Here is a 25,157-nt window from a genome sequence, read left to right as displayed (position 1 = left end):
GTCATAGGGATTAGATTATCACTCTCTTTATCCTGAAGAGAACCCCTTGCTTCCAGCTCTACAACTTTGGCCACTGGTGAATTTTGCAGGTGGGCTTGATTCAGTTCTCTGTATAACCAGCAGAAGACAAAGATACTCAGGATTTCCCCTCTTGTCTCTCATGGCCAAGTCTCTGATTTTTCAGTGAGATAATTTTCTATGTCAGGCAACTATACAGGTGAGTTGACTTCTATCTCCAGCTATTTCTTACTTATCTATTTGAAAAGTACTGTTTATCTTATGACAGTCTGATATTGCTGGCTGAGTTGGATGCACTACTAATCAAGTCAAGCCTGGAAAATAGTTTGTGCTAAAGAAAGACACATGTACTTGATTAAGGTTTTGAATTGTTTGGGTTCTATTCCTTTAGCAGACTCTTGATTTCCTCTTGTGGATGATGATTATTGTTTCAGAGAATATGTGTTGATAAGAAAACACTGCGGATTAAAGCACTTCAGGAAAAAAGTCCTCTGTGTCCAGCAAGTAGACGTTTGCAAATCTCCCCAGTCTGCTTTGATAGCAAACAGATTTGTTCTGTTCTTTGGTGACCCAATTCCCATAGCCAGAGTGCTGCATTGTCTTCACACTTCACCATGATTTGTTTAAACAGCCTGGCAGCCCACCACACCACCTCTCGTGCCCACTGCTTTAATTGGCACAGCCGCTGCCTTGAGGTGCTCTACTAAATGTGCCAAGGCAAAGACAAACAATCTGCAAACGTGTCCAAGCTTGTCACCACTGTACTTCTCTCCATCACTGCAGGAACTGTGTCTCTGCTTTCTGTGTCAATAACACTCTCTTTCAGATTGACATACACTTTATACTTGTTGGATCATGAAGGTCAAGGCATCATGCTATCCCTATGTTTTCATCAGTGTTTGCTGTTTATCTGTTCTAAGGATGTTTCAGGGACTTTGTTGCTTCTACTGCTCTGGGCAGTGAAAAAAAACCCACTGTAGTGTCTTCTCCTTTCCCAAACAGTTTGATTTCTTCACATCTTTCAAAAACAATAAACTGAGACACAAAAACTCTGCTGAAGCAGAATTATTTTCTTCCACTTAACCACCCAAAGCATTTTGCTGTCCTTCACTGACACCATTTTTCATTTGGCCACAGAGCTGTAACACAAATGCTTTGCCCTTTAGGAACTACAAAAGTTTCACTAGTCAGTCTTCATAGCAATTACACATATCTGAAATTAAATCGAGAAGCTATAGATACCAGACCATTGTATCACCTAAACAACTTCGACTAAGCTATTTTAAGTCTTTCCTCTGTCCTAAATCCTGCAATATTTGCTTAGTTTCACAGTTAACTGCTTTTTCAATGCCATTGTCCTTAAGTCTGTGAAACATTTCTTGCAGTATATTTATCTTAACTGTACCCGCTTCCTCAATGTTTTTATATTCCTGAAATTACTATCCTCTACCCTGTACTACATGCTGCTGCACTTTATGAAATTCCTATTATTGAAGGAAAAGAGGGTCAAGCTGCCTTTGAAAGCAGTGCCTCAACCAGGTTTGTTTAAAAATTAATTCCTTCTGCTCTATTACCCATAGCTGTATTTTGTTTGAATGACCACAACGACCTCAGATTTCCTATAGTTTATGGTCTCTGCAATGACAGATCCATGTTTCCACAGAGCAAAACACTGAAGAGTTAGCCTTGAAATTTAAACAGGGATGGTTCCCAGTCTCCTGCTATAACCAGAGGGCTTTACAGCTGCCTGTGTATCACAGAGTAGCCAGGGCTCTGCTCTCAAAGTTTTGGTCTGTTGAGGAGGCTCTGTGCTAAAGCCATCTGGAGCTGGTACCAGGGCAGCCCAGCAGCACAGCCAGCACAGCCAAGACATGACTGCAGGCTGAAAAGCTCAATCAGCAAATCCCCACCACTTTCTAGCCCCCCACCCAGTGCCCTAAGGGCAGTCACTGCCATGTGGGTGCCACAGGTAAGGCAGAGGCAAGTATGGTTACCACAACCTCTTAAGCAAGTCTGCTCCGTGGGTGATGGGAGGAATTTTAATGGACTTCCTGAAGACAAATCCTACATGCAAACCTACATGGCATCGTACACTACCCCGTTTGCTGATTCTGCACTCTGCCAGCTTGCCTGCATTTAGCCTCTCCCTTGAGGAAAGCCGGGGTGGTACATACCCAAGTGGTCTGATACATTATTGTGGTCACTGGACCTTGCATTTGCTAGGGAATATGTTCATACAGTTAGGGCATTTCCATTCCTTTGAACATCGCTCAAGTGTTTTACAGACTAATGAATGGATTACATTTTGTCTAATGTGGAACAATATGTGAGCTGTCTCAATCCGGCTGCTACTTCCAATTTAGGCCTTTTACTCTCTCCTGCAAAAATAGATTTAGTCCAGGCACAGTCTTTATGTTTTACCAGACCCAGCATGCCAGAGTCCTGACCCGTGAATAAAGCTCCTTTTTTACACTGCTACATAAAAATCAACAAATTGCTCAGTAAAGCAAACTTGGCACCTCCTTGTAAAGCCTCTCATAGAGCTTCCAGTCCAAAACAGGGTAACAGGCCAGGGCTTCTGATCCGGAATTCTGACCATTTCATGTATCACTAGAACCACATCACACTCATTCATATCCCATCCACCACCCTGTTAATGTCTCATAAAGTCTTACTATGCTCTATGGAAGCAGTAGGATTCCTTCCACAATTGCTCCTGCTGAACACTGTGACCCCAGGCCTCACTGAGCAGGCAGCTCCAGGCTTTTTCCCCATTCATTTGGCTCATTCTTTCCCACACAAGCAATGCTGTCATGAGATACCAGGTTGGTAGGACAGAGTCAGGCTATTGAGGACAGCACTCATGCTCATGAAAATATCCACTTGCTTTAGTAAACTGAAATAATCCTAGGCCCTCTGTGTATGTTCACCTTTACCCAGGCTACTCAACCAGGCATCACCTCTCCAGGGCACCAGTGCATCACCAGTTTAGGGCACTGCTCACCTGAGCTGCCACAAGAACTCCTTGCAGCTCTTTCACCACTGTGGAACAACAGGAAATATTTGGTACCTTCTTTTTGTGTATATGGAACAATGGATCTGGCCAACATCTGCTTGTAAGAATATGTTCTATTCCCCATTTTCTCTCTTCCTTTCTCACATAAGAAGGCCTGAATAAATTGGTACTGGGCTGGAACTGGTGGATCAGCATGTTCAGATTTGTTCAAACTCATACTCTTCATTCACTCAGGGCCAGTGCACCTATATGCTGAATCAAAGGAGATTGACCATCCCTCCTTTTTCCCTTTCCCATTAGGAATGAGGCGACATTTCCAAAAAGGCTCAGTACCTTTGTCTCTTGCTCTTGATACTTGGGAACTCCTTTCTGATGTTGTCTCTGTGTAACAGTCAAAAAACTCTACTATGAAATATGATGGTTTCATCCTCCCTTTCTCCTCCAGACACTGCCCCTGGCATAGAAGAGGAATAGATGGTGTTCAGAACTAGCTGTCTCCAAGGACAGCAAGAGTCTACAGGTACAAACATTTAGTTTGGGGTACAGCTTGTAGGCAAGATGCCTAAACTGGCCTCTGTGTGTGTCTGTGTACAAGCTGAGTATGTAAGCCTCCATGCAATCAGTAAGGATTTAGAAGCTCCATAAAACAGCTTACCCACAGGTGGCAATCACTGTCCTTTTGAGATTCTCTAGGATGCACTGTGTTGTCTCCACCTGCAGCTCCACAGGGGCTTTGGTCTCCCGTAGATCCAGAATCAGATCTTCCATGCCTGAATTTGCAAAATATCCTAGGACATCTCATCTAGGATGGCTCTAGATGTCTAAGTTCTTTTGGTTTACGGGTTTTTGTGGGTTTTTGTTTTGTTTGTTTTCACAGTAGCTCTTCTTTCAAAACTCTTCTTTCAAAAGGCTAAGCTTCCCATGACTTTGACTTTGTATAAAGAGGAATCTTGAATAAATTCTTGCTCTTGCTCAGGTAGGTATTTCTTTTCAGGCCTGCCATGCTTTGGGGGCCTTTTCAAGGGCATTAAGTTATCAGACAGGCAAGGTATGTATTTGTTGTCTCAACTGAAATACAAAATTTCTCTTTCTGTTATAATTCTGGTAAACCTTAAGTCACCTTACTACCATCAGAACCAGCCTCCTTGGCTTCTGTAGCCACAATTCCTCACAATTAAATGACAATGAGATGCTACAGAGAAGTTTTACTCTCATTTAGAAAGTAGGGAGTTACATGCTAGCCTGAGGGACATTTATACCAATTACTTGGGTGGGAAGCTGGTAAATGACTTTTTGTTCTCCACAGATCACAGACCGTGCCCAGCTGCGTATTGTTGGCTCCTGCGGTCAAGAGAAGATAGACACAGACCTCAGATATTTTGGGAACACTCTAGATCAGTTTTATGTTTGTGGAGAGTTGTGACATATGAGCTACCATGAATAGCACCAGGGCTGTTGTGAACTCCCAGCCAGCTGGCTGCAAGGTGGCCGAGCCAGCTTGTCTTCCCGGCAGCCTGTGGAATATCCGCACGCCAGGCAGGACAGTGCATTAGCTCAACAGCCAGCACCACCAAGGGGATGGAACAAGAGATCAAGCCACTTCTTTGCAACAAGCTGCATCACCTCTGTGACCTTTGCCTCAGCCTAATTTTTCTTACATTTAATATACAGAGCTTTGAATCTTTATTTTTTACAAACTTGGGCGCTCAGAGGTAGGAACTCTCCAAAGTTCTGCAACCTCCACGGGCTACTTCTCACAATATAGCACTTCATTCCTGTGTGCTGTTCTTCACCTTTGTAAAACAGAGTAATGATACTTAAATATAACACAGATGAAGATCTAGTAACCAAGCAGCTCATCTGTATGTATAAATCCGGAATCTTTCTGAAATTAAAACTGTTGGAAAATTTCTGTTTCCTGGTGGGTTTTTTCGGTGTGCTGACCAAATGTTTGCTATAAGCATTTCTCAGTGCCGATAAGCAACAGATCCTGGCAAGGCAGAAAAAGCACACACACAAACCTCTGCATTTCTCATATTTTAGTCTTACACTTCCTGGAGCAATGACAGCTCCCATGGGTTCAGGAAAAACCACCACCATCTGATCACGTCTAAAGGAATGTGAATATTATTAGAGATTCCACACATGAAAACAGTGTCCTGGTACTTCCAGTTTGTACTGGAAAAAGTGAATGGTCAAAGAGCAAACCTACCTTCAAAAAGGTAAAGATGATCATGAAGGTATAGATTACTTTGGCAATGAAGGAGAGCAAAAAGAGAGAGGGAGAGGGAGAGGGAGAGGGAGAGGGAGAGGGAGAGGGAGAGGGAGAGGGAGAGGGAGAGGGAGAGGGAGAGGGAGAGGGAGAGGGAGAGGGAGAGGGAGAGGGAGAGGGAGAGGGAGAGGGAGAGGGAGAGGGAGAGGGAGAGGGAGAGGGAGAGGGAGAGGGAGAGGGAGAGGGAGAGGGAGAGGGAGAGGGAGATGTTCACTTCCTTCTGTGTTCTCCCACCTGCTTTCTCCTTCCACCCTCTTCTCAGCAGCTCCTTTTTTTTGACTACTACCTCATAGTATTTTCCCTTATTTGTTCATGCTTTCTGTCCTATCTCCCAACATCTTCCAGTATCCAAACCGTCCACAGAGCTTCTAAAGGGAGAACATGGGCATCAATTTCCAGCTCCTCCAGCGCCACTACTGCCCCGCGTGGGTGCAGCCGCTCTGGGCTCGGCTGGAGCAGCCCTCGGGCAGAGGCCAGGGTGGGCCCACGGAGAGCACGGACTGGCGCTGCTCGGGAGCCGGTCCGGCTGTCCACGGCCGTGCTGACAACTCGGCTGCGCAGCAGGTGCTTTGTGGAGCTGTGTTAGCCCTGCCTCTCTGGGGATTTGCGGTACTTGGGAATCCCAGTCCCGGCCCAGGACTCCACCATCATCACACCATGAGACACACGGTGCTTGCCTCTGCTGGGGCAACCCTCAGATCTCACCAGAACGCTCTTTGGGTCTGATGCCGGCAGGTTGCAGAAAGAAACACCCCTCTCAGTCTGATTTATGTTCAGGTCGCGACGGCGTTGGTCATTCGTGACCGCTGGGACCACGGCACGGCCGAGCCGGGCACGCACCACACTCGGGGGAGGGGCAGATTTCAGGGGCCAGGGCACCGGGGGCGAGGGGGACGGGGCTGCGCGCTGGGCGGCCGGCCCGGGGCAGCGTGCCCGTGCTGCCCGCGGGCGGTGCCGGGCCGGGCCGGCCGCACGTGGCTACGTGACGGCGATCGGGGCCGGCGGGGCTCGGCGGCTCCTCCTCCCCCGGCGCCCGCCGGCGACTGGGCGCCGAGGCTGCGGCGGGCGGCGCGGGGCGGGGGTGCTGCCTCCTGCGCGGCGGAGCGGGCGCAGCGGCGGCGGGGCCGGAGGCGAGCGGCCCGCGCGGGCGAGGGCGGGCGGCGTCGCGGGGCGGCGGCGGGGGCTGCGGGGCATCGGCGGGGGCTGCGGGCGGGGTCCGCGCCCGCGGCCGGCAGCGCTCTCTGCGCCTCAGCCGGGCTTCGCCGGGTGCTGGCGGTGCGCTCTCCCGCCGCGGGGCTGCACAATGGCAGTCGTTCAGTAGGATGGATCCTGCCGTGGCTTTTGTTCTGCAGATCCACCCATCCTCCTAGCAGTCAAGTACCAGGCTATGGTTTTCTCTCTGGGGATCTTTCTTCCGCGTTTTGCCGGTGTCTCCGATGAGGTTTTGGCCTCGGCTGGGATTTCGCTACCTTACTTTTCGTTTGGCTTCACGCTGAAAAAAGGGATTTCTTATATTTGCTCTCCACGCTTTTGGTTATAATCCAGTGCTGGTCTAGAGGGAACAACCGTTCAGCCTGGCTGAAAAAAAAGCATCCGTTGAAAAGTCTCAAAGAAATATACCACGTGAGGAAAAAAAACTGGGAGAAGATCGGAATATAATCGTTTTTTCTATGATAAAACTGGTGCCGCTCTTCAGGAGAACTGATCTCAATTTATTATTATGCAACCACGAGGATCACTTCTTTCTCAGGGTGTATAAGCTGCTGGATTGCTTTTCGCCCAAATCAATGTGGTTTCTTTGGAACATTTTCAGCAAAGGATCGCATATGCTGCAGTGTCTTTGTGGCAAGAGTCTTAAGAAAAACAAGAACCCAACTGGTAAGCAATCCATTGCAATGCGTTGTTTTTCTTTAATGCTGCCCTGTCTGTTGCTCGCCGAGGTAGATCTGCAATCCTGCTGAGGGGAGAATGGGGGGATATATCGAGGCCAGCACGGACATGCATGTACATACGTGTATGAATAAGCAAGGAGCGGTTTGTATTAGCTCCAGCCCCTGTCACCACCGAAAAGGGGTAAAATCAAAGGCGACCCTCGCCCAGCCGGCATCTCCTAGTTCCTATGTGCTATTTCCAAGGAGGAAACTTTTATGTCACTACCCTTCCTGAGGGGAAAGCTGTGGAGCCCCCACTCCCGACGCCGATGCAAGCCCCCCCAGTCAGTTTTGGCAAGAGGAGACTGGCTCTCCTGTGCTGGTGTTAGCCGGCCCTGCCTGCGGTGGGTGAGCGTGCCGGGGCTCCGGTCCTGCACAGCACTTTCTCAATAGCTTGCAGTATGGCACCCCACACGCACACACGCCCACCCACCGCCTCGCTCGGCTTTCTGAAGTGAAGCCAGACACCCCCCTCCCCCAGCCTGGGGGCTCCCCGTTATCACACACCTCCGGCACTCTAGGCCGGGAGGGTGGTGGGTGCTGAGGAAAGAGGATGGGCGCTTTCTTGGGGCTTGTGCCCAGACGGCAACTCAGCCAGCTATGCCGAGTGGCAGCAGCAGCACCGCCGGGTTGGCTGTGCCGCTCCTCCGCCTCTCGCTGCCGGGATGACCCCTCTGTGCCACACACCGGTGTCTCTGCGTCCCTCTCTGTGTCTGCCTGGCAGCCGGGATCATGCGCTTCGGTCCAGCCCGGCTCCGAGGGGGAAACTTGCAGTACATTACATAAGAAATGCAAATGCAGGTGCTCTGGGCCGCCTGGTCCCTGGGGGTCACGCTGCTGCTGTTGCATCCCTCTTGCTCGGCGCGTCCGTGCGGCCAAGCCCGCGGCTCGGCGAGCAAGGTGGGCGCGAAGGGATGCGCGGCGGGCGGAGGAGCCGGGAGCTTTTCTGGGGAAATACCGGCCCTTCCCGCCGGCCTCTGGTCCCCCACGCCGCTCACCCCGGCCGGCAGGTTGTCTGCAAGCACTAGCCTGCCTGGGGAGGCGAGAGCCGCCGGAGCCCGGGCTGCGAGGGGAGGGATGCCGTGTGTGCGCGCTGGTGTGTGTGTGCCGGCTGCCCTGCAGTGGCAGCTCCCGAGCAGGAGGCTCCTGACGCTGGCACTGCAGTGTAGTAGATCATAGGCTCTCGTTGCCTGACACCCCAACATCAACAAGCAGCAGCCCTGGCAGCCCGCACCCCTCTCCTTAAAGGCAGCCGGGGTGCCTGCTGCTGCTTTGCTCAGCTCGGGTCGGTGCAGAGTCTAGGTGGGCACCTCGGCGGATTTACCCTTCCCCGCCCCCGGCTTCCGTTTGCCAGCTCGTCTCGCCCCTTTCCCCCCCGCCGCTGCCGCAGCAGTGAAAAGCAGCCACTTAGCATACCAAAGAGGCTGAAATGCCCCGCCGGAGGCTGCGCTCAGCCTCCCGCAAAGTGCCCTTCGCTTCACTCGTCCCTTAGCACTGCAGCCAGCCGGGGGCCGTTTCCCAGCCCTCTGCCCCCCCGGGCGGGATGGGCCGGACAGGCCCAGGACGGCTGACCACCCTCTCGCAGGCGCTGGGGATGCCTCTCTCCGCCAGCCCGGGCCGCGCACCCGGGGCCGTGACCGCGGGCAGGGAGCGGAGCGGCGGCGTGGCCCTGCCTGCCCTTCCGTCGCTCCCCAGCCCCCGGGGGCAGCTCCAGCGCCGCGGTGCTCTGGGCAAGAGGCGATGCTCCTAAGGAAGGGATCTGGAGGGGGTGCGGCAGGGGAAGAGGGCTGGTGGTTTCTAGGCCTTCCAGTTTGCATCCCTAGGGTCGAGGCTTATACCCCTCCACATACACCCCCTGGTCCACCCCTAAGCATTCGTGTCCTTTCTTTGCGGAGGGCAGGCTGTCAAGACATCGGCCCCTGGAGCAGAGTTGTGTCCCTCGGAGTGCCAGGCAACCGCAGCACATCTTTGCACCTCCCCGGGGACTTTGCCGCACTTATCTGCTCCCTCTGCATGGGACGAGTGGATCTGGGTGGCCGGAGCGGCACACACCCCGCCGCCACCCTGCCTGCCAAGGGCTGCACTGGCCCGAGGGGGGCCGAGCCCCTCTTCTGAGGCAGTGGGGGAGCAGGTCTAAGCGAGCGAGGTGGGCAGGGGGAGGGCAGCGGGCTGGGGCCGCGGCGTGAGGCCCTGGGGGGTGCCGCCCTCCGGCCAGGGCCGCGGTCTCGCTGCCCGCCCGCACCGTCTGCGCTGCTCCGCTCCGCTCCGGCTGGATCCCGGCGGAGCAGCCGGGACGCCGAGCGCAGCCGAGCGCACGGCCCGTCCTGGCACTCCGTTCCGGGAGCGCCGAACTGCGGCTATCTGTCTGAGGAGGCTAATAATCCTCTTGGCCGGATTAGTCGGTAGCTCGGTCGCAGGGGCTGTTGCTCTGCCGGCAGATCATCTCCATTAAGGCTGGGGTCGCCCGGAAGCGCAGGGAGCCGGTGCGCGGTGCCCCCCCGGGCCTGGTGCCCCCGGGCCGTGGGGCTCTCCCTCTGCGGCGGCCCGCAGACCCCATCCCCGCTGCGGCACAGGGCGCCGCGGCCGCCCGGCCCCCTGTGCCCGCCAAACTTTTCGGGAGCCGCTGGGCTTTTCAGTCTCCAAAGGTATCAAATGAGTGAGCACCTGCCGCTGATTCAACCGTGCGGAAAATCCAGCAGGTTAGGCAGGCTGTAATTGCAGTTTATTTAGCTATTTTCGGCCTGCTGCACTTTTCTTTTTTGTCCCTTCCGAGCGCTGATCTATTTCCAGAAACGGGACTGGGTGGCTTCTTTCCAAATGTTCTCTGCTTTGCGTTTCCTCCTCAGCGCTGGCTGCAGCCCCCCTCCATGTGCGGACCCCCTCCCGGGCTCCCCTCCCGGCCCCGGTCACCGGCACCGGCCGGAGCTCCAGACACAGGGCTGGGTGCGGCACGGAGGGATAGGCACTCGGAAGGGCCCTGTGTAAGTCTGGCAGGCTTGCATCACGAGGCTCTGGTTTTATCGTTGGCTGAAACCCCTTGGTTTCGAAGTTGATGCCCTCGATAGAGGAGCTGTGTTTGATTGCTGTAATTATTTACCTCTTTACATTTCTTTATAAGGAGAAAAACTTTGGGGATCAATAGGTGTGGCTGTGTTTTCAGCTACTGAATTTTTTTTGAATGTTCCTGAGTTTAGTGGTACTAAAATCAATGAAGCCCCACATATCTGCAGTGTCCTGTCTCTTGTGAAAATCCTTGCCGTGTGTCAGGTTCCCTGGACCTGTCCTTCCTCCTTGTTGTACACACAGAGAGGATTTTAAAAAGTGCAACACCAAAGGGACTTTTCCTCACAAATAGGTAAAAACTGCTCCAAACAGTAAGTCCCGAACCAGGGCTTGTTAAAATGAGACACTGTCCTCATGGCTTTCCCACCACCATCCCCAGCCTCCAAACTGGGTATCTTCATCTAGGGAATGGCAAAGTCGTGGGGAGAATGTGGGGTCTGAGGAGAAATGGGGAAGGAGATTATCTCTGGTTGCTTTTTGAAGCAAGTCCAGCAAGTGAATAGATTTTTTTTTACCAAATGACAGCTGTTTGGGTGCCCACAGGAGGTGTGTTGGCTGGAGTACTTGATGCCCCCACGGAGAGAACTGCTATCACATTTCACTCCTGGTGGCAACCCAACAGAGGATGGATCAGGTTTCTTCTCCATTCACTTCCAAGGAGAAGCATCTCTCCAACAGTCAGGGATATTGACAGGAGAGTAGATGGCAATTGGCATTACTATAAATGTATTACTGATGGAGGATTTAGTTTAGGAAATTAGTATCAATCTCACATAAATTTCAAATGCAAAACCTGTTTAAAAAGCAATACATCTGAAATCCAGGCTGCAGCTGAACTGGAATCTCTGTACAGTCTCATGTTAATTTCCTGCTTTGTAAAATAGCTTGACTGGTATTTCCTGGTTGCTAATAATTTTGAAAAAGTTTCTAAGCACAGCCATGTGAGGATCTGTTTGAAATGGAAGCTTGTGTCCTGCCTGTATGTGTCTTTATCTGACTTCTGAAAATATTTGGCCTCCCCACTGCTTTCCTTACTCAAACCTCCCACCAAAAGACAAAGACGGTAAGAGCTGTGGCATCAAGTCCTTGAAGTTTCTTTCATGTAGGTCTGGAAAGCAGCTCTGACTGCTTAAATATCATAATTCCTGTAATGGGAATTGAGGCATGGTCTGTTTCTCTCGCTCAAATGTAAAACTGCCTATTTACATGTATTTCACCTATTGAAGTTTTGTCCTCTATGGAATACATTTCCTGAATTTATACAAATTTAATTATTCTTGATCAAATTAAATTGCATACTCTACTTATTAAGGGGTGAAATTTATGCCTGCTCATGCATCTCCCTACTGTAATAAAATGTTTGCACCTAGTTCAATGTCTGCTAATGACAGGCCATTTATAAATGAATTCAAATATAAAAAGGATGACTTAGGCTTAAGAAAAATACAAAAAAAAAGTATTTACAGATACCATTGGTTTAAATATTTATGTGTATGCATTTTTCATTTGAGCTTGGTGTTTATCCTACTTTACCTGCTCGGATTATATTAAGTATATTAACTTTAAGCTAAAATTGCTATTAACTTCAAATCTAAAAAAGGGGTGATTTAGACATTCAGAATCTGTCCCTTTGTAAAGATTTTCTGTCCGGTAAATGCCTATAAAAATATAACCTGGAGATGAGACAGTCACTTGAAATTGGAAACCAGCTTTTCAAAAGGACTTCATAAATCTAAAGAAAGGGGAATTGGGCGCTTACACTGACTCTAAGGGTGCATTTTGTAGCTGATGGGGTCTCTATTGAGGTTTTCATAGGAACAGTAAACATTTAGGATAAAATACTCTGAGTCTAGATTGCAGATGGATAAATGAAGTGATTGTGTGCAAATTAAACTGAATATTTACAGATGTTTGCCAAATGTTCCTCTAAGCAGTGAGTCCTGCTGCAGCATGTTTCACTCAGTCAAGGATGATCTTGTTGCTTGGGGAGCAGTGATTTGTTTCTATACCTAGTTCTGGATTAGATGGCTTTTGTGCTTTTGAACACACCATTAATTACCTATGCCTCCTGCTTGCTAGAAATTTCAGGCAATGTCTGAACATTGCATGTGCTGTTGGCCCTTTTGTTTGTTTTTTGCATTTCAGTGAATGATAGCTTTTCAAAGATAAATTACTAGTTTACTGAACAACTCACTGAGTAACAAAACGTTGAATGATCATAAAACTTTACAATCTCTGTTGTGAAAAAAAATTGCTGAGATGTAGCACGAGGCTTGATGTACAATAAATGTATCCAAGAGCTACTTGCCACTGGACAGAAAGAGTGTATATGTGTATACTGTAGAAGAACAGTTTACCTGGAAATAAACTTTGTAGGATTGCACCCAAGTTTAGTTCAGAAAGAGCCCCCTTCTAGCACAGAGCATGCTTCTATTGTCACAGCAAATTGAGTTGGGAAGAAAATCTTTTTATTGGAGACCATATAATAAAGTGCTTAAAAGAGTACATTCATCTTCAGACTGGCTATTACAAAAAAAATATTAATTGTGTTCTTGAAGTGGATCCATACAGTAGATCCACCCAGAAGTAATGAAAATAATAATTGAAAAGGGAACTGATGGTGTTTTGTACCATGATGGACTGAACACGCAGCAAACAAAATGCAAGAAATGTATTCTTTTCAATATACTCTGCAGCAAAGATAAATAACGTGTGAATAATTGTCAAAGTTGTTATCCAAAACAGGAGCACAAGGACTCTGAAGAAGAACCTTTTGAGGCCAAAACCTCAAAAATCGTTAAGTGAAAGGCATTTAATGGATACATGGAATGCAGGTTTGCTGTATTTGTAGCATATGATGTTAGAGGCATTCACATTAAATAGTAGCAAGGGAAGTAAACAGTTGCTGGTGAAACTGCATTGAGAAGTCAGAATAATAATATCTGTAGTAATATTCAATGCACAAGCCAGATTAATAACACCTTCTGCAGTAAAATTCAATTACTAGTTTAGGTACCATACTGTGGTGAACATAATCAGCATTTTAATAGTTTTTGACTTAATATTGAGTGGTTGTGTGGGTCAAATGACAATAGGTAGCACACAGTTGCTGGCAGAAATTGATAGTCTAATTTTAATGTCTGTATTTTGTCTTTCCACTCTGACACGTGCTTATTTGACTTTTAATTGCAAGCAGCATGAGGAATTGCACTGAACAAGTTTAGTGCTTGCATACAGTAGGCACTGTCTTGGAAATTATGTGGCTTAATCTTTTGATGGCACTAAAATGAACATGGACCTATCAGACAGTAGCATCAAGCCAAGGTTAAACATTTTAATTCCATTGGAATGTTTAGCTTTTACTTGAGGACAGTGATACAAATAAATGGTAATCCTCTACGGAAAACGTTGTTCTGGGGAGACTCTCGAAAGGCTTGTATTTTACTGAGCCAAGAGAGGAATAGACTTTGCTTTTCACTGAAATTCTTCGTGTCATCCATGTTTTTTTGTGTATGGCTTTGTCATCTGGAAAAATAAGAACAGAGTGAGGATACAGAATGTGCAGGATTTGTGCCTTAGCTGTTGAGCATGTCCTGTGTCCATCTCTGGGCATTAGGTGGTGTAAGAAGAAATGCGAGACATGGGCAAATCTTTGGGTTTGATCCTTCCCCTGATCTGTGCTCTCAGTTTTCAGCTGTCACTGGACTGTGAAGTTGGAGCTTGTATTCAGGTCACTGTGTGTAGTAGCTTCTGAAAGAGCTACGCAACTTCAGTTATCAAACAGCATTTCTATTTTGGGCATCAAAAAACTTTGCATGGCAGTGAGCTCTACATAACCACGTGCTGTGTGGAAAGGATGTGGAGGGGTTTGCAATTTCTGTGGGTACTCCTTGGCCCTTCTGTTGAAAAACAGAGACTAACACTGCTATTCCTGCACTGTGTTTGTGATTACTGATTATGGAGAGCTTTTCAGGTGAAAAGCACCTCTTTCATGGTGCCTTCTCCTTCCTTGAACTGTCCTGAAATCCTGTCATCTTGGTTCTATCTGGACATCTCTATCATCTTGATTCCTGTGTAGTATAACTTGCCTTTGCTGAGGGTATAGGGTACCTTTGTCTTAGGAGGACAAAAATGAGGCAGCAGCTGACTCAACCCTTTGCATGTGCTGCTTTTGTCCAGCTAAAAGAAGTTAATTTCTGTGGATTTTCTAGGCCTATGGGATAAGGAAGTATTTCCTGAAAAGGGCATGTTTTCACAATGTCCTTTCTCTTGAGGAAAGAAGTGGAACATTACTCCCTTGAAGAAGCTTTTAAAGAATTAAGCTCTAGTGTGACTGAAAACTAGAATTTCGTACCATTGTTGAACAGTTTGAACGGGAGAGACAGCTTGCTTATAAAAGCAGACTTCTGTTTGCATAAAAATCTCTTGCTTCTCACCAATGCTAGCAAAGGAAATGTACAGGAATTTCATTGCCCTTTAATGAAGTTTGAGACAAAAATGCTAATTTAAAGAGGGCAAATTTGCCAGACTTGTTACTCTTTCAGTAAATGTATTTCTAAGCATGTCCCACTACAGTCAAACAAAATGTCCAGATTAAACAGTCCCCAGTTCATGGTTCTCATTAAAAAAGTGTACTGTGGAGCGCTACCATTGCTCAGTAGTTTCTACACATATCACTCTTTGCTGTATAGGTGCGTTTATTGACATTGAATGAGATGAAGAGGAACTACCAGTGCAAAACGTAGTGGAAAATACATAAAAAATAAAGATATGGGACAAGATGTAGAAAAATTATAGGTCAGGGAAATGTTTAAAAATATCAGTTAGACCATTAATACAGTAGTATCGTATAGAGTAACCTATAAGGAATATCTTAACAAGGATTAAATTAATAGTAGTCCCTATTAATTTGTAGTACTAATGACACAAAGAGCCACTTTACAGTTCTAATTTTCTTGGAACTGGAAATTGCAAGTCAGACTAGTGTTTGAGAAACTGAACCTAAATATGATGTAGGCAGATTATCCCACTAGGAGATCAACTCAGGATCTCAGATGGGAACTACCTCTAGGATGTCTAAAACCCAGGTGCAATTTTGTGGCTTGGACTCTCACAAAAATCCGTATTTTAAAGTAGCATTAACAAGTGGATTAAAATTTGTAAAGCTTTACACCCCTGAGAGAGTTCCTCCTGGTCACTTGCTGTTTTAAACCTTTTTTTTTGTGTGTGTGTGTGTTTGTCCCCATGTGAAGGAGACTTTCTGCTTCAAAAAATCTGGTTACACAGCGTTTCATAACCAACATTTGCTCATCCCCTGGCTTTACTGAGATGTTCATTACCTCTATGAATATCACCTTGATCCATCTCAAACTCTGTGATCTCCATTATAGCCTCTGACATCTCTTTGAGTTTCTTCACCTTCTTCTTGTGCAAGCATCTCACCTTTTTACTTTGGATAAGCTCTTTGAGGAAAATTAGCCCTTAAATGTATTTCTTTCAAGTATTTTTAATTCCTCTCCACCACTTTGAATAATTAGCTAGTGACCATGAGCAGAACAACTGCACAGGCTTATATTATTAGTGATATAATAGGTATTTAGGATGGGTGAAGGGTAGGGTGATGGACTAGCCTTTTTTTATTGGGCATGATCTGTATACATTGTTGTTTTCCCACTTGCTGCTAATTTAGAGTAGCAGAACAATAACAGAAGTAAAGAAATGCGGAGGCTGTAGAGCAACTGTGATTGATTAGGAAAAGACAGTAAAATCAGCAAGAGGATTTAGAAGACCTAAGACCAAATGCTATCCTTTTCATTTGTTTGGAGGATCATTTGAGGATAAGACGTGCTTGAGGATAAAATGTTTTTGTGAGATTCTGCTGTCAAAGCAGGACTTCTCAGCATCCAGGGAAATTTTCTGGATATTATTGCTGAGCATTTCTTATTTATGTTGGTAGGGAGTTGGTTCCAGCTTTGTGGAAGTTTTGTCTGTTCTCTTAGGTGCTATGTATCTCCTTGAAGCTTGTGGCCATAGCACCCTGCAGAAGAGATCCCAGAGAACTGCAAAACCTATGTGGATGCAAGGCATGCCCCGTATGTCCATACCCTTCAGCAGGGTACACACACAATAAACCCGTGGTTTGGATCTTGCTCACTTTTCATTTACCTTGTTCACCTTTGAGCTCACTTTTGATAGTCTATTTTAGAGATATTGTTTATGAGAGGATTGTAACCTGCCACTTCAGTGCAGCCTGGTGCAGGGTTTCTGCTGGCCAGGGGCATTAGTAGCAGAGCCAGTGACCATGTGTTGCTAAACCCTGTGTTCTGAACTGTTGAGCTCTGCCTGTATGCACAAAGTTTTGAAACGTGGAAGAGATGAGTTCTCTCACCTTTGAAACAAAATTTTAGCATGGTATCTTCCATGGAAAAGGGGATCTGAAAGCAGTATGGGGTTATTTTACAGCAAATAAGTAATTATGTAGTGTTTGCATGGAAGAACCACATTTTTTGAAGGTGATTTTATTTTGTTTTCAAACTGGACTTTAAACTTGGATAATGGTTGTGGAATAGTGAAAATATAAGAGAAAAAACTGTTGCAGTTTCCTATGTAATACATAACTGGGTAAAATAAATTAGTTTACTCATGGTAGGACAAATTACCACCAAAGAAGTGGGAATAGAGGAATTGTGATTTTTTTGTTCTAGTGTCTTTCCTCATTTTGATTCGTCTTTGCAGTTTATATGAAATGATGTATCTGAAGCATTACTGACATGAAGTGGAGATGAATCCAGTGTGCCACAGTAAGATGTTTGCTCCTGACTGAAAGTTTTCTGTGAAAGCATGTCTTTGAAGACATTGGCTTTCTTAGCACTTCAACATCATGGATGTTGATTTTGACCATTTCCATACACCATTGATGATAACACTCTCTAAGGGGTTCCTCCGGATAGTTACATAAATATGGTGCTCTCATTAAAAAAAAAAGCGCCTTTAAGCAAAATGAGAAAAAAAAAATTCAACATAAGTATATGAAGGTGAGCATCATGGTAGTTTTAACTGTAGGGTTACTAAGTTTCTCTTAGATGCTAGTCGAGAATGATTTTATTCCAGTTGTGCCAGCTGCCATTGAATGAAAGTGGAAGTTGAAGTTTTGGACCTTATAACTAAAGCAGAAATAAGCTGTACATTGTGCAGTCTGGGTTAAAATCTTAAAAAAAAGTATCAGGAGTAACAGCAAAACAAGGGTTTGTTATGTTTTCTGGAGCTCCTTTTCCTTGGATTTTCAGTGACTGTCTGGAGTAACTATGGTCTTGGTTGGCTGCCAAAAAGAACACCTGCTAATAGATTTAAGACAGAAGATGAGGAGAAGATAAACACGAAGCCCTTGTCATATATGTAGGTTAAGAATTTGGGGGTGGAACTTGCTGAAGTTAGAACAAAAGTAAGTCAGAATGTGATGTTAGTACATTAGGTGAGCTTTTATCAGGGGCTATGTGGATGATCCATGAATAGTGTGGGATGCTCTCTCTCCCACTTATTCTCAGAGGGAGATGAAAAACCAGAATGACAAAAGAAATTATAAAGTAAATAATAAAGGGATTAAAGGAGTCTGTAGTCATTTAGGCAGGTTAGTGATAGAGAGTCCTACAGGCATGCAGAATTTAGAAATTGTTGAAGCTATTTATCAATTGAAGAGCAGATAGATCTGAAATTTAAGGACATTTTCAGGGAAAACATCTATTTCTAGACATGTTTCTTTCCAAGGACATATAAGAGAGTTATATTTGAGAGTCTAGCTTCTCTCAATTTATTCCATTTATAGCTATCTTGCTAAAGGTGAGATATCCTTGTAAACATTGCTTTGCTATTATCCATGAAGGTGGTCCCACGCTCCCCTGAGTCTACCTGCTGTCACTGCACAGCTCAGAAAAAGTGCTTCCAGGGTGACCTTAGGCTGAGTGTCCAGGGCCTCCTGCCTTCCTGCTGTCACATGGATGCCCTGAGAGCCTCCTGTCTGGCAGCCCTTGATGTTTTGGACCTGCATGGTGTGTGGAGTCCTGTGTGTGCTGCAGCTGCCTGGGCTAATGCCTGCTGGCTCACCTGCAGGAGAGATGATGGCACAGGAGTCAGCTCCTGAGGGCAGCCCTCAAGCTAAACTGAAACAGCCTGTGTAGTTGCCACAGCAACTGCTGGGGAGAGGAAATGTATTATCCCCCTCCAAACTGTTTTACAGTGCAACTTTTAAAATGCAGAATATGTACTTCCATGGATCTCAAGCTGTGAAAATCTTTGTGCAAGACATCATGTCCTGGACGGTACAAACTATAGAAAAAGGTACTATAGGTTAAGTATTAATTTGCATTTTTCTTCCCATAGCTTAAGTTCACAGTCAAACAGGTCAGGAATGTTGGGTACCATTCAGTCCTTGTAAATGACCACAAATCTGCATCAAGAAGCCTACACAGGAGATCTTCAAGTAACTTCAAAGGGAAAGCCAGTCTCTTCAACAGATGGCAAATCAGAATTGTGAGTAAGAACTGTCCACCTTCAGTTTGGCACTGATATCATTCTCCCACCTTAAACTCCTCCTAGTTGTTCAGGAACATAAGACTGAATTTATATTGCTTAATTAAAAAGGGCCAGGGATTGATCCAAGTCCAAATGGCTCTGGCTGGCTCATGTCCTCACCACTTACAGTTTCCACCCTTCCTGGCAGATGAGCTTGGAGAGAGTTTGCTGAGGTGATGCCTGGGCCTTAAGGAAGAATGTTGATGACTAGGGCTCTAGTACTTCTTTAATTTATCAATCTGAACACAGCCAAAGAGGATCAGAAAAAGCCTTTCTTACTTCCAGTAAGAAAAGTTAAGGCAAACTCTGCTTGCAGGGTAGTTTACATGTGCCCCCATCTCCAGAGAGGAACCTAAACTAATAACAGCATAACACCATCCTGGACCAGCTAAAGGGTTATTAGAGCTTCAATAAAGTGGATGAATCCCAGCTTCACCCTTTGAGGAAGGAGCACATAGAAAGGGGCTTCCTGTGGCCCCTTGGTTAACCTTGTGCAGAGCTGGTGGAGAGAGAGCAGAGTGTACCTGCTTCCGAGCAAGTCTGGCAGCTGAGCAGCAGAGACCTGAGTCTGCTGGTAATGAATCATAACGAGTTTCTGAGGAGGATGAACCAGACAGGAAGGAAAACTCAATCTTTCTGGGGAAGGGAACATACCTCCTCTTTTTTCTCTCTTTCACAAGAAGAAGATGGAATTCCAGGGTAAGGAAGAGCTGAAAGATAGGAAATTTCCTCTATGTCTGAATAAAATCTTTTTTCTTCTGCTTCACTGTCTTGTACTTCCTTTCCTTCTCGCTGACCTTATATGGGATCATCCCTTCATTTGGGTGAGCATGTGCAACAAAACTTGTCAGCACTGTCAGTCATCTCAGTAACCTGTTGCCTTATTGCACACACATTTTCTATTTTCTATTTTCTGAGCTACATGAGCATCAACCTTTTGCTGCACATACTTCTTGATTTTCCTTTAATTAAAGGATATGTATTTCTCCCTACATGGCCACCAGTTGCTCTCTTCCCTTATATAGTGGTGAGGAGATGAGTAAAGAAATAGTTTTTTTCTGATTATTGATGCTTTAAATATGTTGGCAGACTAAATCTGGTCGCAGTCTGTGAATTTAAAGGGTCTGGTTTATAGTCTGACAGTATTGTCCAGAATATGAGTATGTTTTTCTTAATGAAAATTAGACAGCATAAAGCAGTTTGTATTTGGTTTTTCTTTGGGTGGTGTTTTTTTAAAATAGTTTTAGGGAAAATCAGTTTATGGCTTTTGTAATCCTTTGATTCTTCTCTGTGAGGATGCCCAAGGTATATTTACTCTTGCATTTAATGCTAAATGTGAAAAGATTGAATGTAAGCAGTAAATTCTTGTTTTTTCATCAATCCCTTGAAGACCCCTTAAGGTGACTGTTTCTTTACAAGTTGAATATCTGAAAAAAACCAAGAATCACTTTTTCATCTGGGGCTAAGAAAGGTGTTGCATTTAACAGAGATTTTTATGTTTTCATTGCTTACATTAAAAGCAGTTATGAAAAGCTCTTATGATGGGATGCATTTATGTTTTGCATTAAAATAAGGCACAGTTGGGGGGCTGTACTCAGCCTGTTAGCTTGTTAGAAAAGGCTGGGATTTCTGAAACTATTCTAAACACCCTGAACTTGGAAGTCAAATCTTCTAAGCCAATAAAGTCTTCTTAGCAATAGAGGAATAACAGACTTTGAGTATAAATACTTATCAGTGTATTAGGTATCTTGGAAACCTCTGTTAGTAGAACATTAATGTGGCGTGTCTGGGGCTTTTCATATGGCTTGGCAATTAAGACAACTTGGGCCAAACATTGCAACGAGGTTCTTTTCAAGAGTGGAAGTACTTATTTTCTGTCCTACTTCTAGGCTGGAGAAATTAAGTTTTTTTGGTGTCTCTGCATTTATAGTGCTTTTCTCTTTTGTCATGCTAATTGAAAGCACCATCTTTAATTCTTCTTCTAGGAAGTTTCTTGCTATTTGCTTTACATGGCAGTGCTCCACTGTCATATTCAGGTCATCAAAGACCTCCAAAGATGTGTTTTACAGGAGGATAAAGGAAGCATTCTCTCCATGGCCAGAACATGCGACTGTTCTTGTGGTGGTAAATGATCTTTCCTCTCAGAAAAAAAAAAAAAAAAAAAGGGTTTTTGGCCTTGGCACACTGCTTTGTTTTTTTAAAAATCTAGCTAGATTTAAATACTCAAATCCTTTCTTGCTAATCCCTCAGTCCATGGCTTTTCTAAGGGAAGGTCCCTGTTTCTGTGGAAGACAATTTTTTCTTGTAGAGATTAAATACTGTACCTGCCCTTAATCTACTATTACTTGAATAATTCTTACAACGTCATCTTCAGTCTGCTTCTTTTTCTTGTCATTTTATCTTACAGTGACTAATTTGCAGAACAAGCATACCTTCCCATTTGCACTCAGGGGCATTAACTAATCTAGTTAACAAACTAATCTAGGTCTAGAGAAAACAAATAGAACAAGCAGCAAATTAACAGCTGAGAATGAACAACAATTTCCATCCATGTGGACATGGTTCTCTTGGGTTTTCCTCTACAGAGAACTGATCTTTTTCTCAGAATCCCAAAGTTCTTGGTTTTGTCATTGCTCAGTTAGGTACAAGCAACAGTGAAAACCAGAACAAACTGGAGGTCACACAAATAGATTTCAGAAGTCTCAATGTGTCTTCAATGAAGGACCTCGAAGCAAATTTATTAAATGAAAAGCTGACTTGGCAGGAAGTTCTAATCCTTTTGAAAAATACTTCTAAAAAAAGGAATATCAGAGAATGAAAGTTCAAACTGCCTACATTGCAGTATACAAATTAGTAAGCGAGTCACCTGGTAGTCTCCTTGGCCCTGGTACATGGCACTAATGTTTTCTCCCTCAGGGGTATGTACAGTAGCCTAAGTGCCTGACAGAGTGCTACCATTTTTTAAAGTGGCTTTTTTGTTGTTGTTTTTAATGCAGTACAGAAAGATCTGGCTAGTATAGAAATATAGAGATATCAGTAGATCTTAGCAGTACTTTCTGAAGAATAGTTCTACAAATATTCATTTTTTTGAGGTTAGATATAATGGTGAGTATACAGAGCTTCTGAAGGAGCGCTGGTGGAAAGGCCAGTATGTAAAATGCTGCCCACTAGACTTCAATACTTAATAATTATGAAACAAAAGTCCATCACTGAAACAAAATATAGCAATTCTTGCTTTAAGTTCATAAATATTTACCTAGGAGGGCAGTTAAGCCAAAAAACTCCATTATCTTAATGTGTACCCTTTGCAAGTTTGTGCTAAGCCTTTTGAACTGAGAATACATTGAAACAGGCAGCTGAGGTAGTGAAACTGTTTTCTGGAGTGTTTACAGGAACCAATTATATGCAATTTGTTTAAATTAGTGGTGAGCAGTTCTACATTAACAATTGTCTTAGTGGTAGTAAGTAGGAGTGTCTGGAATGTGGCACTTTGCATCCTTGACTCCTATCCGCACTTTCAACACACCCATAGCAAGAGGATGGAGCTGAATCTTTTCTGCTCAGATATTTTTACAAGCTCTTCTTTTTTTTCTGTTTTGTTCTGGGCAAATTGTTACTACTTTTTGTACAAGATAATTCATTAGCTGTTGCTACCATATTTCCTGTAATAACCCAATTAAAAGGCACCATTTCTGTCAGACTATCCCATGGCTAATGACTGGGCAGATTGTTCTTACCCCTGGATGCAGCTCCTCAGTTAAAGATTATCCTGTTACACAGCACTTTAAGCTGCATTTCCTTTCCCTAACCCACAGAGAATATAGAATCACAGAACAATTTGGGTTGGAAGGGACCTCTGGAGATCATCTAACTCCCCTGCTAAAACAGGGTCTTGTGGATTGCACGGGATCATGTCCAGTCAGGTTTTGAATACCTCCAGAGATGGAGACTTGAGCATGGGAAAATTATTTTTGCCAGTGCTGTGACCTCTACTGCAGGCCATCTACTTACCCTCCTCCTTTTGCTTTCATCTCTCTCCCCATCTTCCTTTCAAAAAAAATTTTTAGAGAAAGAGTGAAAATTCTGCTTTACAGCACTGAGAGGGGTATTTTTCCACCTGGGGATGGGATTTGGAGCTTAGTTTCCTCACCACTCTCTCTGCTTCTGTGGGTACAGTGCAGAGCTCCTGTCAGTTCACATCCTTTGCTACAGTGCAGAGCCTCAGCAGCACTGTGTGTTTCCCTGTATTTTAAACTGGGATGGATTTAAAGAAGTCTGAGAGCTAGGACACCTTGCTGTGCTCCATAAGACAGCTCATGGTCTTGCTCCTGTTTTCCTTTAGTGCCGAGAGGAGGTAATCAGTGACAGCTTTCAGCACCTTAGTGGCAGTGACCATCTTTTGAGCATGGTGTGTGACCCCATCACCTGATGAATTTCAGCATGGAGGTTCTTCCTAACAGGAGAAGCCTTTTCCTTAAGAGTGAAGAGGTTTTGAATTCTGAGTTTATCGTATTCTGGGGCAAATACTGCCCTTCTGAGAACAAGATCCACTCAGAACAAATCAGGGCATATTTGGATAACAGATGGGGAGGAAAAAGGCTTCTGAAGTTTCTCTAGAGAGAGCACAAGATCTGCTCACTGTGCCATCCATCCTGTGTGCAGAGGGATTTGTGTGAGTGGAGTAGAGGGACGAAAGAACAAAGCCAGTAAATCCGCTGGTAGGCAGATGTTCAGCAAAGGAGCTTCACATTTTGTGCCTGAGATTAAGAATTTTTGGGTCTTATTACTGGAAGTTCTCTTTGTCAAAATGTGATAAAAAGAATTAGTTTGTGTTTCATTATGAAGAGCCCTTCCACTCTTCCATATACTATACTGACAGTATTTACTAGATATTCCTCTTGTTTCCTGCTTTTCCCAACTCACAGGCACCATGAGACTGTTAATACTTACTAAAGGACATTTATTTGGTTCTTTTTCATCAAGCAGCAGCCATTTCAGTTGTGTCCACTCAACTTTGCTCCATTTTTGGCAGTACTGTAGTGAGGGTTTAAGGAGATAATGTCTATTTCATAGCTTGGCATGTACAAAAAAGCATGAAGGATTTTTGAGGGGATGCTAGTTCAATTAGATTTTGGGCTTTTTGCAGGCAAATTTTAGTTCAAAAATTCTAGGGATAATCTGAGAAATAAATAGGTTAATATATCATACACATTCTCATTCTGCTGTTAACAGATCTCAAAATGTTCCTAAAGGTAAAGTGTAATGCTAATGGTGGGATAAGGCTCGGGGCCTAGTTGTCTTATCTTGGAATATCAGCTGTGTTTAAAAAATTTCCATTAGTTTGGGAGCATTCAGCTTCAGACCAAAGTTTTCAGTAAGTGTGAACATTGCCCTTGGCTTGGATGAGTCTTGGGAAGAAAATTTCCCTATGATTATTTAATGAATGGGAACTATTCAGCCAGCAACAATGTGAAATGGAAGGTGCCACTTGCCTACTTGGTGTTTATGGTTAGTATTACCATTCAGTTTCTTAACCAGCCTTTCCCAACTGTATATGAAATGTATTTACCAATGCATTTCAGTATATTGAGAGGTTTAATGATGAGCTCAGTCATTCAAAGATCATATTAAGTCAATAATAGCATGCTCAAGGCCTGTCTGTCTGTGCTAACTACAAATTCACTGGTTTTGAGATTAATTGTACCTGCAAATAGTCCACTTATTTGATTTATCCTTGAGAAATGAAGAAATTATTATTTCTGAGTTTATTCTAGTCTAGTCTAATCTAGTCTAGTCTATTCCTTTCATTTATTACTATTTTAACCTATGATTTTTTACTTATATAAACGGGAAAATACTTCAGTAGGAGATACGAAAAGTATTTCATCTTAGCAATGTCTTTTAAAAGCTAGAAATTACTCACTGTTTATTCTAGCTAACCTTGATCCTAAATTAATTTCTATGTTATTTTGCATCAGTCTTTATAAACGTTCCAGAGGTAACTTGAAGGTAATGCTTCGTTTCTGTTATCAGTGGCTTGTTCTCCCTTACAACAAAAAATAGGTCACAGGACCTATAGGAGTGGAGGGACTACAGCCATGGTCATATGCATCTTCACTTTTAGAACCAAGACTGGAAATCTGTCCTGCTTGGAATACCTTTTCAGGGACAAAAATGTGTTAGAAAAATCTCACCATACAGTTAAAATAGAGTTTTAGATGGTCACTGGTCTTCATCCCAGCACCCTACAGTACTTACTGCTTTCTGTCCAAATTTAGGTCCTCGCATA

The 25,157-nt window shown here is 44.6% G+C and overlaps 1 protein-coding gene across 1 annotated transcript in view; it reads left to right on the top strand.

Moving 5' to 3' along the window:
• Positions 1-6,495: 6,495 nt before the first annotated feature.
• Positions 6,496-25,157, top strand: part of FGF14 (fibroblast growth factor 14) — a 376,431-nt gene continuing 357,769 nt past the window's right edge. Inside the window, exon 1 of the mRNA XM_063392380.1 lies at positions 6,496-7,184. Coding sequence (XP_063248450.1) covers positions 6,977-7,184 — 208 coding nt within the window. The 5' untranslated portion in view covers positions 6,496-6,976. The remainder of the gene's footprint in view (positions 7,185-25,157) is intronic.

This window comes from Prinia subflava, chromosome 3 (genome assembly GCF_021018805.1).
Source record: "Prinia subflava isolate CZ2003 ecotype Zambia chromosome 3, Cam_Psub_1.2, whole genome shotgun sequence".
Lineage (NCBI taxonomy): Eukaryota > Metazoa > Chordata > Aves > Passeriformes > Cisticolidae > Prinia > Prinia subflava.
The sequence above is the reverse complement of the archived record's forward strand: the minus strand, read 5'-3'. Positions and strand labels throughout refer to the sequence as shown.